At 45.2% G+C, this 19701-nt stretch overlaps 1 protein-coding gene across 3 annotated transcripts; it reads left to right on the plus strand.

The window, feature by feature from the left end:
* The first annotated feature begins 3700 nt into the window (after positions 1–3700).
* ANGEL1 (angel homolog 1) lies at positions 3701–19304 on the plus strand. Of its 3 annotated transcripts, none has more exons than XM_032113391.1 (10): positions 3701–3826; positions 5664–6263; positions 6775–7001; positions 7575–7644; positions 8036–8469; positions 9161–9287; positions 10136–10246; positions 11436–11505; positions 11934–12091; positions 12947–19304. In XM_032113391.1, exons 2-10 carry the CDS (start codon positions 5897–5899, stop codon positions 13114–13116), a joined length of 1734 nt encoding a protein of 577 aa, XP_031969282.1. In that variant the 5' UTR covers positions 3701–3826; positions 5664–5896; the 3' UTR covers positions 13117–19304. The 3 variants fall into 3 exon arrangements, with proteins under 3 accessions (XP_031969282.1, XP_031969281.1, XP_031969283.1); XM_032113390.1 differs by lacking the exon at positions 3701–3826 and adding an exon at positions 3901–4005; XM_032113392.1 differs by lacking the exons at positions 3701–3826; positions 11436–11505; positions 12947–19304 and adding an exon at positions 3901–4005 and having other exon boundaries at positions 11934–12066.
* Positions 19305–19701: the final 397 nt, after the last annotated feature.

Below are 19701 nucleotides of genomic sequence, written 5' to 3' on the forward strand. Positions count from 1 at the left end.
CACATTTCAACCAGTTCTGCAGCTGCATCTCCTTTATTAAGACCCTTTCCTTCTGCCAGATTTTATTTGTCAAATGATGGGTTTACTTGCATTACTCCAGTGTGAGAAAGACAAAAGGAAGGATAAAAATAGGTCTAAATCCCATGTAAAGAACTCATGAGATGCGTCATGTGCCCAGTGCATTAGTCAGTCCCACAGTATGTGGATTGAGCCTTCTGAGGTAGATTCAGAAGTGACTCCTGCACTTCATAAATTGCATTATGCACTATTTAAATACAGAAAAACAAGCATAGAGGAGTTGTCCCTCATATGTCCATGCCGTACAGTAATTGCATTATTTAACAAATAATTGCATCTATAACAACAAAGGAAAATAAGAAATTAACTTGTAATGACTAAGTGACAGGCCAAAGGAGGTTTATAACTTTGAGAGAAACTGTTATGCTAAGCTAGGAAGTCAGGCCAAAGAGCTGTGAGCAGCCCTGGCACCTGACTCTGCTGTGTACAAGCAGAACCTGAGAGCAGCAGGTTCAGAAAACCCTGCTGCTCTCATGCCCTGCCTATCCTTCTGGGCAATGAAGAGCTCAAACGGGATCTGGTCTCAAAAGATGCTGAGCTCTGACATCTCTTACAGGCATTAGGGGCAGCTGGGTGGAGTGTCCTGGAAGCTGGTACTGGCAAGTCCTCTAGTGATTCTTTTTTTTTTTCCAAGCTGCTCCCAGATGGCAGCTCCCATTTCTGGCCACTGGTACCCTGGATCCCTGTCCACCACCCTTCTTCTCCTTGCTGCCTGGCCTAGGGAGAGAAGCCTTCCCAGCTGGTGATCAGCCTGTTGCAGTCCCTCTTAGCTGCTGCTGATTTTTCTTTGGCCATTTCTGACAATTTCTGGAGTGAGTTTGCTAGTAAGTACACCCTGCACCTGCATCCTTCTCAGACTCATTCTGTGTGTCATCACCAGTGAGTCGCAGGTTCATTTGCTTTTTCTCTTCTGTAAATGAAGAGTTCACAGCCACCTCCTAGATCTGTAAGTTTCTCACACCTACACAATAAAGGAACAGCTGTTTGGAATCAATTAAAACATCTCCAGGAGGAATGGTGCCACTTGTAAGACCTGGGTTCTTCTGGTACTGCTTATAAACAGGAGAATCCTATGTCTTGCTTGCAGGGGCTGTCCTGGTGTTGTGAGAAAGTCCTGCAGAGCCTGTGGTTGCCCTGTGATACCACATCACCCTTATGTGATCTCACCTGCACCTTCTGACTCCTAAGGGTGGCCTTCAGCGCTGGAAACCCCATCGCTCTGGGATCCAGTCAGCTCACAACAACTGAGAACAGCTATCATTTTGGCTGTGGACCTCCCACCCTCTCCCCCCAGCAGAGTCATGACAGGCTGCTGTTAAGAGTTCTTGTCTCCTTTAAGTTCATATTCCAGTTTGTACAATTTCATGATAAAATCAGACTGTGGCATTACAGTCTTAAATGACATGAGGACAAGAATGTACTCACCTTTTTAGTCTGGAACAGATTCAGACTTCCCTACTGCCAAATTCCCAGTATGTTCAGTAATAAAGTGTGGCTTGTAAACATGTCAGCGCTTAATGGGGCCTTGAATCAAGTACTCAGTCATCCCACCAACTACTGTTGGTGCCAAAAGTTGTTCAGTGCTTATTATTTTACATCTTTTTTACTGAGGACTTTGTGACTTTTCCTAAGGTACTAAAACCAAAACTGTAACAGAAGAAGCTTTCTGATAAAGGTTGAGCAGAACTAATTCATACACTTAGAAATACTTCCATTTCCCCAAGAACAGGATAATTTTAGTGGCTTTATTCCCCTAGGTTCCACATAGGCCTCTCAAATAGTCCAGTCATTAGAGAATGTGGAAGGGTTATATTTGGATAAAGAACAAAATGCCACAAAACCCAGGGAAAGGCTTGACCCTGAAGCAGATGACCATTGTCAGCTTTGATTTTTTTGCCAAATTTGTAAATATTTTTCTAGTGTAGGCCAAACAACTGTGGCTACTTGGCCACAGTTGGTTGCTTGTTTGTAGCACCAGCTAACATTCCTCTCTGATTTCAGTCTGATTATTCTGATGTGGGTTGGCTCTGCAGATCTTTTCTTAGATCTTTCCTTTTAAGGAACAGGCTGGTTTTAAATGACCCAGTCATGAGCTCTTAATATTGCAGATCCTTCCTCTGGAGAACACCCTCCATTCTCTGACTAGAAACCAGTGATGGATTGCTTACTGCAACAGGAGACGGGTGATCACAGTCCAGTGCTTTGCCAGAGACATCTGTGGGATTTGAGACAAGTCCCTGCTTCTAAGGTCTGTGGTGTTTGTTATAAACAGGGATTTGAAAAAGAGAGTGGTAGGATTATTATTTATATACATTATAACATCATCTGAGATCCTAGCTGTGGACACTCATTGTGCTAATTACTGATGGCAGAATGGGTCTTAATGTCTTCACAAGTGACTTGATCTGAAAGAACCAATCAGGTTCTGGAAGAATGGCTGTGGGGATTTTAGGAGAAATGGGTGTTAACGTCTTAAAAATGGGTCTTAATGTCTTCATGAACATCAACCTGCATTTTTTGCAGGACCCAGATAATTTGAGCTTCTATTCTTTAGGACAATGTGTAATAGGCAGTTTGGGAAGTCTGTACCTTCCTAGTACCTCAGCTAATGGGGAAAGGAAGAGGGCAACATGCGGCCAAGAGTTTAGGATAAAAGGAGGCTGTGTCCTCCAAAAACTTGAGAGAGAGCCTATGGGGGTATGGTCTAGTGGACTCTCCCTTTACTTGAATAAAGTTGCAGGCTTCTCTGTCTCTTGTGGACACTGGCTTCTCTGGCTCTTGTGGACACAGCATGATTTTCTGCACACACCAAGTGTTTCATTTAATTATAACCCATAAGACAGCAGCTGGTGACCATCAAGAGGACTGCTTGGCAGCACTCATCAGTGCAAAAGGCAGGGATAACACGAATCTTGACTTCAGTGCAGGTACCCATTTTAGAGTTTGGAAGAAGGCTACTGAGATTACGCGTTAGAAATGTGTATTTGGTGTAAAAAGCTGTAGCGTGCTCAGCTCAATCTGTTTGCCTTTAGATGTTGAAAACATTTGATTGTGAAGTAAACATTGACATTCTGGACTTCAACCAGGACTTTGCTTTTCATATGCAACCGTTTTCGACATGCAGATGCCAGAGTACTCACAGCCAGGTGATGACTGATTTTGCAGACCTCTGATGACCTCTCAGCAGCACCGGGTGAGGGAACGCTCCTGCTCTGCTGTCTCCCCCATCCCATCAGCACTGCCGCATAGAGGTTGTGCTTTGGAAAACCGTGGCTATCATCAGTGGTGTTCGAAAAGCCTGTGTAACATCTGGAGCAAATGCTGCCTTTCCAGGAGACAAAAAAAAAAAACAACCCCCCAAAAAAAAACAAACCAAAAACACAACAAAAACAAAAACAACAAAAAAAAAAAACAACGGAAAATAATCCTGTTTGGATTTCTGGAGAACAGGGGGTGAACATTTTTGTCGGAAACCACAAACTGCAGGGTGGTGGGGCCATAAAGCAACCGTCACTCAGCCCTGGGTCACAGCTTCTGACACCCTCGGGCACAGCACAGCTGCCGGGCCCTTATGCAGGCCTCGGGCCCGGGCCGCGCTCCTGCCCTACAGCGAGGCAGGCAGGCAGGGCCCCACCCCGGCCGGGGCCGTCCCTCCACGGACTGCGGCCTCCCGGGAGCAGGCGGTCCTGGAGCGGCGCTCGGGGAGCGCCAGGCCCGAGCCGGCTGCCAGCCCCGGGGTCCCGACGCGGTGAGTGCCTGGGCACGCCGGGCTCCGCCGAGCCCGCGCCGTGAGGCCGTAGCTGAGGCGGGGCCGGCGCGGCGGCGGGGCCGGGCCGGGGGCGGTGGAGGCCGGGCCGGGCGGCATGATCGGCACCGTGCTCTGCTATGTGCTGCTGCCGGCGGCGCGGCTCCTCCAGGCCCTCCGAGGTAACCCGGCCCCGGGCGGGCGGCGGCGGGGGCAGGGGGAGCTGGCGGGGGTGGCCCGGAGGGGCGGGGATGTCCCTCGCCGTCCCCCGCCCCGGCCGGAGGTGGGGGTGCGGCCCGTCGGCCGGGGTCGGCCCGGCTGCCCCGGAACTCCCCGAGGCCCTGGCCCTGGGCAGGTGGGGCCTGGGGCTGCTGGCCACGGGCAGTGCGAGGAGCTGCGTGTTTGGAGGGAACAGCTGCCGGCTGTTGTGCTGCAGAGGCAGACTGCGCTTTGCGTAGGGGCTCTACCTGCTGCCCCGAACCTGCTCTCCAGGCTTGGGGACACCCTTGGAGATGGGCTGCTCAGAGATCTGTGATCCTCCAAGGACCTGCGGGTGATTTCATGGATGGACTTCTGTTTTGTGTGCATCGCTATTTCACTTAGTTTCCTAGATCCTGCTGCTGCTTCACAGTTTCTGGTTACTGAGCTGATGTAAAGCCACCCTCCAGCCTGAATCTGTCCCCGGCCCTGTAGCAACTACTGGACTGGCATGCTGTGTTTTTTCATAGTAAGCAGCGAGCTGACTCATCTCAAATTTAGCTGCTATTGTGTATTAACAGGCTCTTGTAAGCACTCTTCATGCCAGTGGTGTGTGGCAGCATTACCTTGGTGCATTGGTGTTTCTGACATTCATGAACTTAATTACAAACCGACAGAGAGAAGTATGGTTATTAAAGCTGTGTTCCTGGCACATACAGAAAACTTTGACACAAAATATATAGTAAAACTATACATGGATGTTGCTGACATAGTATGTTACTGCTATGGCTGACTGACAGGGATGCAGAGAAAAAAAGTGATATGTAATCAACAGAAATTACTAGTTAACAGTAGGGACGAGTGTCTGTGCAGAATTCATAGCAAAATGCAAATGCCATCTCTTGTATAGATGCAACTGAAAGGAGTCTCTGTCTTTTTCTACTTTACTGCACAAATATTGGTATATTCAAGTGTTACATTAAAAGCAGTTTAAAGTGGTTTTATTTTTTTGCCACATTAGTCATCAAGTGATCTGTAATTCTCACCAGGACTACTTCTGTGCATATACTCTCTCTAATCAGGCATTTGTTGGTTCCTCTGTGTCTTCATTTTTCATCTCTTAGTAACAGAATGGTTTTTCTTCTACAACATATTCTTGTGACATATTTTATTCTCTTAGCTGACTGCTATTTCTTACTCAGTCCCTGGAAAGAAGCTTGCTCCAAGTGGTGATCTACAAGACCTCGGTTTCTTAGCCCATGCACCTGATCAGCTAGCTTTTACAGACTGTGCCTTTACATATATTGCTGAGAGCTGATAGTTTCCACAGAGCCTTTCAGCTTGGCCGTCTGTGGTGCTGCATGAGTTAGAATTGCATTCCCTGGATTTGATAAAGCCATTGCTGTTGTGTGCAGTTTCAGTGACTTGGACTAATTTAACTGGACGTGGACTGTGGCTTAGCATCCTGGAGGAGGCAGGGGAAGTTACTTAGACTGTAACTGTTTTTCCTCAGAGAAGTAATTTGTTTGGATTGCTATAGTGAATGGTTGTATTGCACAGAGTTATAGCAATTGGAATCAGACAAGAATGAGCGAGTAAGCATTTCTGGCTGTCTTATTTTGATTTTGTTTTTAAATGACAGATGCTTTCTTTACCTGTCGAAAGAATGTGCTTCTGGCGAAGAGCCCGTCCACCCAGATAGAAGGTGTCTTTGCTGCCACCAGAGGAACATCAGTCCCAGAAGAGCAAGAAGCCCTTCTCCAGCAGTGGCTGGAGGAAGGAGTAGAGAATTTGCCAGCCAGTGAGAGTGTTCCAGCAGTGAGGAAAGTGTCAGTTACACTCACTAGTGACTGGTTTGAAGGTTCAGAGCTATTGATGACTAGCCTCAGTGACCTGAATACATCTCCAGAAGTCACCCGGTGTGCTGATCAGCAGCTCTCAGAGCTAAATGCTTTGGCTTCTTCAGAACTGCAAGATCATGCAGTGGCTGAACTGGCAAGATTACCAGCAGAGGAAACAGTGACTGTAGGAGGCAGTGCCCCTTGGGCAGCTGTGGTGCCACAGACAGATCACCAGACAGCTGGCTGTGCTGGTATCAACGTGGAAGTGCTGAATGATGACCCAGCTGTGCTGGCCTGGAGTTTAGCGTGTGATGCAGAGACAGTGCCACCAGTGCTCCCAGCCCGGCCCATTCAGGATGCGGTGCCATTTTATCCTGTCCCAACAGAGGTGCCCTACCATGGTCAGTAACGGCTCTGAATCTGATATTTAGCTTGGGATTGGCATTTGTAGTGAATGTGGTCAGGTTACTGTGTTTGGGCTTGCTGTCACTAAGACATTGATTGTCCCTGCAGAATTGACAGGATCTGCTAGTGAAAACTGTAAAGTGAGTTTTTGCTGAGGAGGGGCTGGTCACAGCTAGTGGTTTCTGTGCTGTTAGACTGTCTGGTCTGAATATCAGTATATGTTCCTTAGCCAAGTGCTGGGTTTATACTCTAAAAAACGCCAAAAAAGTGTGTCTGGTGTTCCAGGATGCTTGACTCTGGTCATTTGTTATGCTGTCCCTGCAGACAACTATCCAAAGGTATCCAGAGAGAGCATCTGAAAACCAGAGTGGGTGAGGGCTTGCTGAGAAGCTAGAGTGCCCTTAGCTTAGGGACTGAGAATGGCTATTTTCTGGGTCCCAGGGGAACCAAAATATCAGCAAGGTACCCAGTGTGCCTGTAACTTTGTTTTTTGTCTCTTGTATATAGAGATCTTATGGAGAGACTGGGAGGATCTTTCTGTCCAGCCCTGTGTCTTAGAGCAGGTCTCAAAAACCACTCCTCTATTTGAATTTCGAGTCATGTCTTACAACATCCTTGCCCAGGACCTGGTTGAGCAGGGCCGTGATCTCTATGTACACTGTCATCCAGACATCCTGAACTGGAACTACCGCCTTCCAAACCTTTTGCAGGAGATCCAGCACTGGGATCCTGACGTAAGTGTGACTGAGCCCTCCCTACTCAGTGTCACCAGAATGTGAATTCCTTGTTTGATCTAACAGTATTAAGAAAAGAAAAAGATGGGGGCAAGTCCTAGGAAGATGCTACCTGCTTGGTAACTGAGCACTGATTGCTCTGAGAGTGTTTGAGGACTTTCACAGACCCTTTTTTTGGTGTCTGTCTTGCTTTGATTGTAGAAACTAGTCATACTTTGATAGCAGGGCTTAACTTCTATAAACAGCAGAAGTAGAGGAAGAAGGACCAGTTTTCTAAGGCAGCACAGGAGGGGAAGCCTGCATAGAAGAGGACTCCATGAATTTCTCTATTCTTTGAGTCCTCTTTGTGGGATGAAGGATCTTTTGCCTCATCACTGGAAAACTGAATGATAAGCTAATGTGACCTAGAAAGTCATTGCTCTTCATCTAGAAAGGACAGGACAGAGTTGCAGTGATGACATTTCTGGTTGGAGGGTTGGTATGTGAGTGTACTTTTCCACTTTCTTCCTTCCCCCAGAAAAGGTAACTAGTAAAATACTTGCGGAGTGAGTGAGGTCTCTGCCTTCCTTCCAGGTTCTGTGTCTCCAGGAGGTACAAGAGAACCATTACTGGGAGCAACTGGAACCAACATTCAAGGAGATGGGTATGTCCTGCTTTTGTGGGTCTGTACATCAGCTCATGGGACTGGCCAAGCAGTGCTTTCTGCTTAACGTCTTCAAAGCACTCAGTTTCAAGAGACCTATTCCTTTTTGCCAGGTGGCTGCTGGCCCTGCTTCTGAACTATCTTCCTAGACCTTTATCCTTTCTTTTGCAATTGATGTTTCTGAGTTGAATGATCAGAGTAACAAAACAGAGGCCCTAGGAGGACACAGAGAGAGAAAATACCCTCAATGATTAATAATAAAGGATGCTTATTGGAACAGAATTGGGTATATTGCTGTACCCAAATGTAGTAAGAACCTTTTCTATGCAGACTTGCTGAGTCTGAGGTAGTGACTGGATAAGCCTTTTAATAGGTGATCGTTTCTTTTCAGGCTTTGCATGCTTCTATAAGCGCAGAACCGGGACGAAGACAGATGGATGTGCGGTGTGCTATAAGCACAGCAGGTTCCAGCTGATCAGCCTCAGCCCCATAGAATACTTCCGGCCTGGTCTGGACGTCCTCAACCGGGATAATGTGGGCTTGGTGCTGCTGCTACAGCCTGTGCTCCCAGAGGGCCTAGGTCTGAAGGCAGTCAGTCCTTTGTGTGTGGCCAACACTCATGTGTTGTTCAATCCCCGTCGAGGAGATATCAAACTGGCTCAGGTGGCCTTGCTGCTAGCAGAGATTGACAAAATTGCAAGAACTACTGAAGGCAGCTACTATCCTGTCATCTTGTGTGGAGACCTGAACTCTGTACCTGATTCTCCACTCTACAAATTCATTCGAAATGGTGAACTTTCGTACCATGGGATGCCAGCCTGGAAGGTAGTTGCCAGCCAGAACTGGGATTGGATAGCTTTTTATTGCATGCTGCTAGAGAAATGCATGGCTGCATTCTTTCTCTTGTGAGGAAATAGTCTTAATACTGAATAAAGTTCTTCAGCAATCTTCCCCAATGTCTCCAGCACTGCAGGGGAAAGAAGCAGACAAGAGTGTGCCTTTTGTTTCCACCACTGCTCTTTTGGTTTCTCTTGAGGCAGGCTTGTGATAATAGACCACTTAATTTCAAGTCTTTTTTTCCCTTTCCTATGGAGTTGTTATGCCTGGGTGACTGGAAGTGTAGGGAAGTGCAACTCCACCAAGACTTACTGAAATTTTACATGGATGTTTGTTCTGAAAAAAGTTTGAAGTGGGTACCTATGCTAGAGTCTCCTGTGGTTATGTCTTACTGTGTGTCTGTGATCAAATACATGGTTGGCTTTCAAGCTAAATCATCACTCCAGTAAGATGCCTGTAAAGTATCTCGTCAGGTGACTTTTATCTAATTGTATCTGTCCCCTGCAGCTGAAGGTTTATTATGCCTGCACCATACTCTGAATGGCGTAGTTCGTGCCTTTCTATGAGGGCATTCTCCTGTCTTGCTCTTGACAAGTGTGTATGTGTACATTTTCTACATCTTGCAGAAGTTCTGCTTTGTGTCACTGATGGTTGCTCTCCTTTTCTGGACTTCTTGCAGGTGTCTGGTCAGGAAGACTTTTCCCAACAATTGTATTCACGGAAACTGCTGGCCCCACTGTGGCCAAGCTCACTGGGTGTAACAGACAAGTGCCAGTATGTTACCCTGTGCCAGCCAAAGAAACTTGGTGAGCTCCAGTATGCACTGACAACATGAGTTTGCTGAGGATGGGCAGTTTGTGGGTCTTGCTGTCTCTCTGAGTGCATGAGGCACTCAACAAAGATTCTCCCCTTCTACTTGGTATATGAATTAAATACAATTTTTTCAGAATCTATTGCTGTAGCCTCATTTCTACTGTTTTCTTTCTCTAGTCAGGAGCTGAATGTTCCTCTACCAGTAACAATTGCTCTATGTGTCTCTCTCATATTCCCAGACTTAGGCTTTTGTGCAGTTGTAAACTATGTTCAGCAGGCACAGCTTTCATCTGCAGGTGTTTGGGGGTATGGTTTTGGATCGTATTTGCAAACCACTGTTAAGAAATCATTCCTAAGACCCAGTTACACTCATGTCTGTTCTCTGCATCCGTAGAGAGGATTAAAAAAATGGAGCCCACACAAAATAGCTTTTTTTAAAATCTTGAATGTAGAACTTGTATTCAGCCTGATCTCCAGAAATGTTTTCTTTTTCAGCAGACATTTCCTTGAGTTACACACTAACTGATCTGCTTGAAAGTCCCTTGAACTTGTGGTGTCTCAGAGAGGACATTTATAATTGGTACTGACCATAACTGTTGCATTCGTAAAGGGATAGCAGTAGCTGTGCTCAGTTCTTCTATTTTTACACATCTCTTCTGTTCTACATGTAGGTTATTAGGTGATTTCTGTTCTCATGGTATCAGGGTGCTTGGGCACAAAAGCCACTCTCAAACCAAAGAGGTCTAAGAGGCCCAAAGGTCTAAAATACATGTAGATGTTCCCTAGGGATGTGACTTTGCTGCAATTACTTTCTTCTTTTAACCTGTACTTTTCTCTGCAGGGAGACGTGAATACAGCCGTGACTTCCTGCTCCAGTTCCGCTTTTGCGATGTTGCCTGTGAGCGACCACCACAGCTGGTCCTCTTGGAAGGTGTGACAGATGCTAAACCAGGTATTAACAGGAGACTTTTCAGCTTGTAACGCCCCTATCTCAATGGAGCACCTCTCCTCTGAGGACAGACTGAGAGGGTTGCGACTGGAGAAGAGAAGGCCCCACTGAGGCCTCATCGTGGCCTTCCAGTACTTAAAGGGGGCTTATAAAAAAAGAGGGATGGTGACTCTTTACACAGGCATATAGTGATGGGACAAGGGGAAATGGTTTTAAACTTCCTAAATGCCTTACTACCTTATTTACATAGAAGTTGGTAAGGCACTGGGCCAGGTTGCCCAGAGAAGTTGTGGATACCACATCCCTGGAAAATGTTCAAGGCCAGGTTGGATGGGGCCCTGGGCAACCTGATGTAGTGGGTGACATCCTTGCCTGTGGGATGGAGGGATGAAACTAGATGATCTTTAAGGTCCCTTCCAACCCAGGCCATTCTATAGTTGTATTATTCTATGATTTCAAAGAAAACATGAAGTGGAGGTAATGCCTGGTAAGGAAAAGGAAAGGCAGAAGGTGCCTTCTGTGACTGTGATTAGGTTCTATGAGAGCTCAGAGAAGTACACTCTTACCTCCCTCATACACACTGACTGTGTTCCTTGAGATGCACTGAGATTCAGCTTCTTTTGAGGCTGTTTCTTATAAAATTCTTTTAAGCTGAAGCACATACATATATTTCTTTTTTCTGCTTCAAGATTTTGGTGGTGGAGAACAACCTGAAGACTGTAATGATACACAATGGCCACAATATAGATGTCTCTGGAAGCTGGTACCCAGTAGACATTGCTGCACCTCTGGGCCTTGTGGCGTGGCTGGTTCTGCTTTCTCCATTTCTGTTCTGCCTTTCTAGACACCCTTTGAGTAGGCTGTAGGCTAAGACAAGCAACCTTTCTTTGAGAGCAAAGATTGAAATACCCTGAACTTTGATAATATTAAATGCTTTAAGGACGTGTCCTCAGCAGGACAGAATATGACTTCTCAGTTGTTTGCACTAATCTGCTCTAAGGATGTTCCTGTTAGTCTTACAGCTGGTGTTTCCTTTGGGTATTTTCCTTTAAGATGCTTGTGACTGGAAGCTATCTGCTCTTCTTGGGCAAAATGATTAATTTGTTTTCAGGAGAAGCTTCTCAGACTTGGGATGAGCAGCGTGTTCTGGGATCTGTGTAGGTCTGGTTGGAATCTCTTTGCTCCTTTGCAGACCGCCCTGCACACTGGCCCAAGCCTGCTGCCATGGTGAAAGACCCTGATCCCCAGCCATTCATCCCAAGGTAACTTGGTGCACCTTCAATGGCCCCAGTCTTCAAACTCAGCCTTGTTTTCCTCAACACTGAAAATCTGGCTGAAGTAAAGATTGAAATAAATGTGAGTGAAAGAGAGTAAGGAGGGCTATCTGGAAGAGCTAGATCCCCCCAGGACTGTCCCAGCAACTGGGTGCTACTATGTCAGCATTGTGTTGGTGAGATAGAGAATGAAGGGCATAGACATATACAGGACTGGGTATTGAAGACAAAGGAAGGTCACAGTCTGTCTTGCTTTGGTGTAAGTGGAGTGAATAGTTCTGAAAGATTTTATGTGCTCACAAAGTAGGAATAGTTTAGACAATTGCATCAGCAAGGGACTATTCAGCTGTGAGTGCAGTATTGAAAAGGCATAATTCTCTTTCTTTGCTTGGTAAACAGTAACTGTTTATGTGCAGGTGTTCAGGTGTTATCCAGCATGGCCTCAACCTGACCTCTGTCTACAGCCACTTCCTGCCACAGAGGGGACGCCCAGAGGTCACAACGATGCCCATGGGGCTTGGAGCCACTGTTGATTACATTTTCTACTCAGCAGAGCCTGTGGAGAACAAGGCGGGTGAGTGTGGCAGCGCAGGGCTTATCCCTGTGACATTGGAAGAGGACTGTGAGACAGGCCAGATGGGCAGTGCATTTCATTAAGCTGGAGTGGATCTACAGGATGTGTCTTTGAAATAATACACAAGGTGGAAGTAACATTTGCTTATGTACCATGCAAAGACCCTGCTTACCTTTGCTGTGTAAAAAATGAGGCTGCTTAGGTTCATGTAGACTTTTGAGGAAGCTAGAACAGAATGGATTCTTTTTTTTCTGTATAAATATCTTACTTGTGCTCCTGGTAACAGGCAGTGCTGCATCCTGAGTTCAAGGCTTGGACTTGAACTGGACTGGAAGACTTCTGATCTGTCTGAGACCATATGGTGTTCTTGGAAGGAGGTGACTCTGGTTCCCTTACAATGGCACTTTCTCTCTGCTACCTGAAACAGGAATTGTCTTGATGAAAGATTGCATGTAAATGTATCCAGGAACTCTCTTGGAGCTGATTTGGGTCATGTCAGAATCAAATTCGGGGAACTGGTTATGAATGAAGAGATTAATTCCTCCTCAGGGGAAAAACTGAAGCTATTGCTAGGGCACAGTAGCATGAAAGGAACTTCTCATGTAAGCAACTACCTGGCGAATTTCATGTTCTTGCTTCCTATGCCTGCAGGTATATGAAACCATGAGCAGCAGTATTGTAGGATGCTCACTGCTTTCACATCTAGGCTCAAAGGTGCATGTAGTGTTTGTGCAGGCTGTCTTCATTTATCAGGGAAAGAACAGGAAAGTATTGACAAGCATCCCTCTGTGAGTGTATAGAGTTAATCCACAGTGCCAATCTCTGGTTGATGTTTCTTTCCATTTTCTGTGTCAGGTCGCAGGCTGTACAAGGATGGAGCCCTGAAGCTGCTTGGCCGTCTTTCTCTTCTCTCTGAAGATGTCCTCTTGATGGCAAATGGCTTACCAAATCATTTTTGTTCATCTGACCATCTCTGCCTGCTGGCTAGCTTTGGCTTGGAGATCTCCAGCCTCAGAGAGAGTTAGTGTTGGTACCCTTTCCCTAAAGAAAAGCTGTTCTGAATATGGCAGTTGACGCTCTGGATTGCACAACCTGCTTGCAAGAAAACCCTTTTCCTTGTCATGCCCTAAAAGTCCTTTTCTCCCCTCACACCCTTACTAAAAGCAGGGATGAGAGAGTCAGAGCGCTTTTTGCGTTGGTATTTTCTGGGTCTCTGCAAACCTGAGCTGTGTTCCCAGTGGGCTGCCAGGTGTATTCAGGCATTAGCAACTCTTAAAGGGAGCCTCGTTCCACTGCCTTGTTTAGCAGAGGTGGTTTTGTGCTACAGGAACCAAAGTAACTCCCATGTTTATTTGTCCCTGTGTGAGATTTTCAAGGAGCTGGAAAAGAGGGGCAATGCTATCTGCTTTTGGTTAGTTTAAGTGCTACCAAGGAGCATGGGATGTATACGCCAATACTCTTCACACCAAAACAATAGTTTTTTAAAATTTCTCAGTAACAGTTTAGTCGTTTCAGGGCTAGTTGTTTTGTTGCCTTTTAGATTGGATCTGCTAGCTGCTTAGAAATGTGTTTTACTTAATAATCTGTAAGGGGCGACTTGCTAACAGAAGGGTTTGTGTGGTGTAACAGTTTCTACAAGAAACTGCTTGCTGTGACTAATGGACCAGGGAATGGGATTGCCAGGAATGGAGCCAGGGGTTCTAGTGAGCCACCAACAGTAGCTCTAGAACTGCAGCAAAAGCCTAGAGGCCTTGGGGAAGCCTTCCTTCCTTTCCAGCAGTCTCAGAATGGTACCTAATTTGTCTTTTTTAGGAAAAATATTTAGGATCCTCCCAGTGGATATCCTGTGGAAAAAAGTACCCTGTATGGCATGACAACCCCAGAAGGCTATAACTCTGGTTGTCCCAAAAGAGATGAAAATGGAAGGCATGTGAGAGTCAGCAGAGCCATCAGATGGAAGAGCTGATCTTGTCACTTGCCCTATTCTTTTCTCTATTCACTCCCTATTGCATTCAGCCTGCCAGGGGTCAATAGCCAACCTGTAGCATCCATCTCCTGCACCAGACTGAAGTCCATGCTGTGTCCTTCTTCTGGACTCAGCCATGTTTAGGTAGATAGAACACTTAGGATCAACTCCTGTCTCTTGACATGCACTGGGAGGCACTGGGAGGAGGGGGAAGGCTGTGTAACTTGGAGCCAGACTGCAGTCACTTGGATCCCAGTGTACCTTTGTTATCCTATTGGTGTGGTTTTGTCAGCAGTGGCTTGGCCAGTACAAAAGCAGTTGAGTTGTACCTGTTCCTGGAGTAAATTTCCCAGTTCAGCCTGACATTTGGTGCTCAGTTTTTCCCTAAGAGATGAGACCAGTATTGGCAGAAATATTATCAATCTTCTGTTCACAAAGGAGGCAGGAACCTCGGGTTTTTGTGGGAAGGCACAGAAGACTTGAAACACTGTTTGTTCTTCATGGTCTATATTGAGGGACTTTGATATTTTAAATGTTACTTTCTTTATTGAAAAATAAAATCCTGCTAATCTAAGAAAATACCACAAAGTAACTGCAGCACCTTGTATTTCTGGCAGCTGAACCTCTGAGGACTTGCTCAACAAAGTTTTGCTGGCTGGGAGGTCGAAAAGGGCAAATTGACTACACAAGAAAGTAGTGAGGGTTGAAGAGAGGGAAGAAGTGAGCCTAACTGTTACCTCCCAGCACATGCCTACATCCCAGAGGTGGCTTCTCTGGCCTTGGGCTTGTCTTGCCCCCTCCCCCCCACAAAGAAAGATTTCCATTCGGGAACCCTTGTCTTCCTCCCAAAGAAAGCAATACTGCTGATCTTTTACAGCCTACTTCTGTAAACTACAAAACAAGGTGTGTGTGGGGGGGGTTGTGTTCTGTGCCCTTATGAGTGTGTAAGGACTCCATATTCCCTTCTTGCCCTGCCAGATGGTGTGGTATTTGTCTGGTGATGTGTGGATAGCTTTTGCTACCACTTGAGAGTTTCTGTAAGTGAACAGCAATCTTGGGGGCATGTGAATAATTTTGCCCTTAGGTAATAGTTCTGGCATGTCACTGGTACATGGGGAGGGATGCAGAGGTGTGCATTTGTATGACTATGTTTATGTCACAGTTTGACTGATTTCTGCAAGTACTCGTATTTTGCAAGCAGTCGTATTTAGAAAAAGGGAGAGAAGGAAAGGGTGAACTGAGAGCTTTACTTTCTATCTGGCTCAAAAAGAGCTTACCAGAAGGCAGCCTGGTTGCAGATGACTCCCTCCTGCTGTTAACATTGTAATAGGAAGCTTAGAAGATGCTAAAGGTTTAACAACAACCAACCAAAAGCACAACAAAAAATTCTGTGACACATGGTGTTGGCACTTGGAACTTTTAACTATCTGCTTCCATTGTAATTGCCGGCTGGGCCTGACGGTCAGTTTATGAGGCGGGGGGGTGTGTGGGGGGGTGTGTATGTGTGAAAGCTGCTCGCCCCCCTGTTGAGACCCCTAAGGTGTGCACTGGACACCAGCAAATGAACTGGTTGCCCCTGCACTGCCTGAAGCACCCTGCAGTCCTGTGATGTAACTCAGGTGGAGGACCCGTGTTCCAATTTCACAAATGCTTTTTCCATTTTATGGAAACCAAAGCCTTGACTTGTGGGCAAATTGCATGGAAGCATCTCAGGGAGGTTTTTAGGTTCCGGCTATACTTTGCTGGAAAATCTAATGTTGCACGGGTCAAACTAATGCTTTCCCTTTCCATGCATGAAGTAATGTGGTATGCACTTGGAATGGTTACGTTTTTGAACACTAGATATGGAGTCGTGCTGAGAAACCCCAGGAGTATGACTACAAGTCCCCTTATTCTTCTGGAGGTTATAGTGCTCCCAGGGTGACTTGTAGCTCCCAAAGACCTGCTTTGTTGGGCACTCATAGGTAAAACTATGGCAGAAATGCAGGACCATTGCTAGTGACTGCATAGACACAAAGGCAGAGTTGAAGACTTGATCTCTGTGTTTATTTTGACCACTGTCCCAGAAGCTCTAGTACAGATTCTTATGGAGGTTGTCTGTTTCAGGAAAATAAAAGTCCCTGTGTTCTAGAGCAATTTGGGGTTAATATCAAATGGATCTGGAGACCTGTGAATGCCTCTGACTGTGTGGGATTATAGGAGAAGTTTGGAGGTGGGGTGGGTAGAAAGTTCCCAACTGTAAAATAGCAACTAGCATATAGTTTTTGGGAGAAAATAATGTGTTTTGTGATGCTTTAAGAGTAGCACCCAGAGATACAATCAGAGCCTGTGGTAATGAGCATCGTAATGGGATGCAGAACTGAGATTCCAGATGTAGCTCTTAGCATTGTTTCTGGACCTAAATGCATGATGAGTTGTCATTAACACGGCTTTCTGATGAATTACGGAGGGGTCTGTAAATGGTTATGAAAGTAGAACAGCAGTATCTGCAATGCTCAGAAGGGGAAGGTGTCACAGAGGTAATTACCAACTACCTCACCTTAGTAGTGATGTAGAGTTCAGGGACACTGGTGCTTAGGTGAATTGATGCCAGAGACCACTGGCAGTGTGTGTGTATTCCCTATTGGCAGCCTCCTAAACTGCAGGAGTATGCAGCTGTAGAGGCCAACACGTATTTGACAAAGTATCTTTGCCAAAAACCAGCTTAGTTTGCACCACAGCTGCTTGGCTGTATTTAGTTATGCTATTTAGATAGAAGTTGGACTTCCTTCATTTTCTCAGTTTTAAGTTCATTGCTTCAGGAGGTTGCCCTTCATAATCAGTTTTCCCAATTACATGGGATGGGAGGAGTGGTACACAATATAGTTGCTCTAGCTTCTTTCCTGTTCTTAATAAATGAAACTTGGCTGCTGTTTGAGATCTTCTTTCTCCATGCCTTTTTCTTATGAGCTATCTCTCCAGCAGCTGTTTTCCCATGACTGCTCGATCCAGTTATCTTTCTGAGTTACCAATGTTTATTTTTTCTGCAGCTGTATTTCTTCATTTAAAAGTTATAGGTTCAGTTCTCTAGGTCTAAGTTTTATTATAAATGCAACATTTAAATGGTGTCAAGATGTAAGATAGTGGGTTTCCTCACCCCTGAAGAATTAAGTGGGAGGAGTGGGAGCTCTGAAACGAACACTTAGATGGGAGTAACACTTGTTATATAAAACAAAAACCCCGAGTTTCAGATTTATTGTTAGTGCTCTGTATGCCACCTGCTTTCTGAAGGCAGAACTCTGAAATATACTTGACCTTAGTGTCTCTTCCTTGAGGAGTCTCTAAGAGGTCGTAAGAAGTTCAGCATCTCAGAATCTGTTTTAAGAATGGATCAAGGTATGAGTCTTGCTCTTAACGATGTGTTGATGATGGTGTTGGCAAATAGTCTGCATAGCAGGGTGTTGCTACAGTCCAGTATCTGTTCCAATTGCCACCATCTCAGTATACTGAACATTTATTGGATGTACTGTTTAGAAATTCGCAGACATATCCATGGGTTATCCAAATGCAGATGAACTCTTTTGTTGCTTACCTAAAGGGGGAGCACACAAGCGTTAGGGGGATACCATCTCTTTTCAGGCTTCCTGTTGTGCAGACTAATTGAATTGCTGGCTGGCACCTACAGATCTTACCAGACTGTAGCTGCCTGGCCTGTAGTGCTTCCCATAGCACTGTCATGCTGAAATGCACAAGCCGAATTGAATGTAATGCATTGTGTTTCAAATTATGATACTGAGTTTCTGTAGAGAACTCACCTGTTAAAATGATAACCAAGATGACAGATTTAACAGCTGGCCTGCCTCAAACTCCTTCCTTTTGTCAGCTGTACACATTTGGCTTCTCCGGTCAAGGCAAGTTGTCCTCCAGCTTCCACTGAAAATGTCATTCTAGTCTTGAAGCTATTTTTCTTTTTATTTATTTTAAAATTTATTTATTTTCTTTCAGATTTAGACTGTACATTCCTGTGTTCTTGTATAATAGCTGGAAAATTATTCGTAATTTTGACATGACAAACACAGCAGCGTTCAAGGTCTGGGTTTGGCAAATAGGAGAAGGGCTAGGCTAGACACTGGCTTGTGCTACAACAGAAGATGTATTTGTTCATCCAATCTTTCATTTATACACAAAAAAACCCCAAACCACCAAACAAAAAAAACCTGTCTTCAAGCCTTAGCCATTTTATTCAGTTTTTTACTTCTTTTCTTTCTGGATGCAAAGCCTTCTACTTCTGTGTTTCTATATAGTCAGTTATTGGCCAGTGTCTGAAGCTGCTCTTGAACTGGGAGTAGACGATTGCAGTAGTTATTCTATAGTTATTCCTTTCCTCCTTTCCTCCCTTAAAATGAGAGTAGAAATAGGATGGCACTCACTCTTTGCCAAAATAAAAATATAATCCAGTAAAGCCAACTTTGCTGAGTTAACTTAATTCTGTGATGGCCTGCTATCCACAGCATGTCACATGCCTTTGCCTACCACAATCCTGCAGTCTCTGCATGAATGGTGCTCTTAAGACTCAGTCTCACTCTCTCATGAATGAATTTCTGTGTGCTTTTAGACATGTGAGAGCCTTAAGTCTTGGGCCTCTCAGTGTAAAAACTGACAGGGTGTGCTTTGGTTTTGTTGGGTTTTTTTTAAATTTTCTGCTTCAACATATTGTTTATCCTTCCCACAATAAAGATTTCCCACTTAAGGTTGAAGCAGCATAATCTCTAACTGACTTGAAAACCTAAAACTGCAGGAACAACCAGTAGCAGGGGAAAAACCCCGATGTAAAAGGGAGCAGGAAATCTGTGGCCACATCACTGTTTTGCTGTTCTCATTCCACTGTCTAGCAGTCACCCTGATCTATACATCCATAGGGGATATAGGAGTTACCTGATTTAAAGCAAAATCTGTAAGACATGGGGCAGAGGATGTTTTCAAGCAAGCATCTGAAGTAGATGTTTAATACTGTACAATTACTTTCCCGCAGGGCAGAAGCTGTTCATATCATTAACTTGGCTAAGAGGGACTATTGCATGTGCCTTTCTCTTTGGAGTAACAGGTCAGAGAATGTTTATTCCTTTCTTATACACACTGTAGGCTTGCCTACATCCTGGCCCTGGTCCCAGTTATTACTCATTTCCCTAGAGAGAAGGGGTATGTTATGCCTGAAAGATGATAGCCTGAATAAAGTTGGATCCCCTTGCTGGGGATCCTTGCACTGGATCTTGCAGCTGACTGTCCTTTATTAACCCAGTATTTGTCTTGAGAAGTCCTGGTGAAGTCATTAGTTTGGAAGGTCACTAAACACAGACTTGGAGCAGAATTGCTTTTCAGGCCAGGAAGGGAGACTGAATTGTACATTGAAGAGTTGAGCAGTGCAAGCAGAGGTTTGTATTAACCCTTACAGTATTGTAAGACTGAAATTTTTGATGCTGCCTGCACCGATTTTTTTTTTTTCCCATCCAGCCTGACTGATGGCAGTTCAAGAGGAAAATGTGAGTTCTGGCCTTTGCTAAACAGCCACATACATACATACATACATACTTACTCTCTGGCAGCTGCCTCTGTGTGCACAGACATACTCACCTGTTCAGATGATTAAAGGAATATGAGGGTTCTT

This window comes from Corvus moneduloides, chromosome 6 (genome assembly GCF_009650955.1).
Source record: "Corvus moneduloides isolate bCorMon1 chromosome 6, bCorMon1.pri, whole genome shotgun sequence".
NCBI classification, from domain to species: Eukaryota; Metazoa; Chordata; class Aves; order Passeriformes; family Corvidae; genus Corvus; species Corvus moneduloides.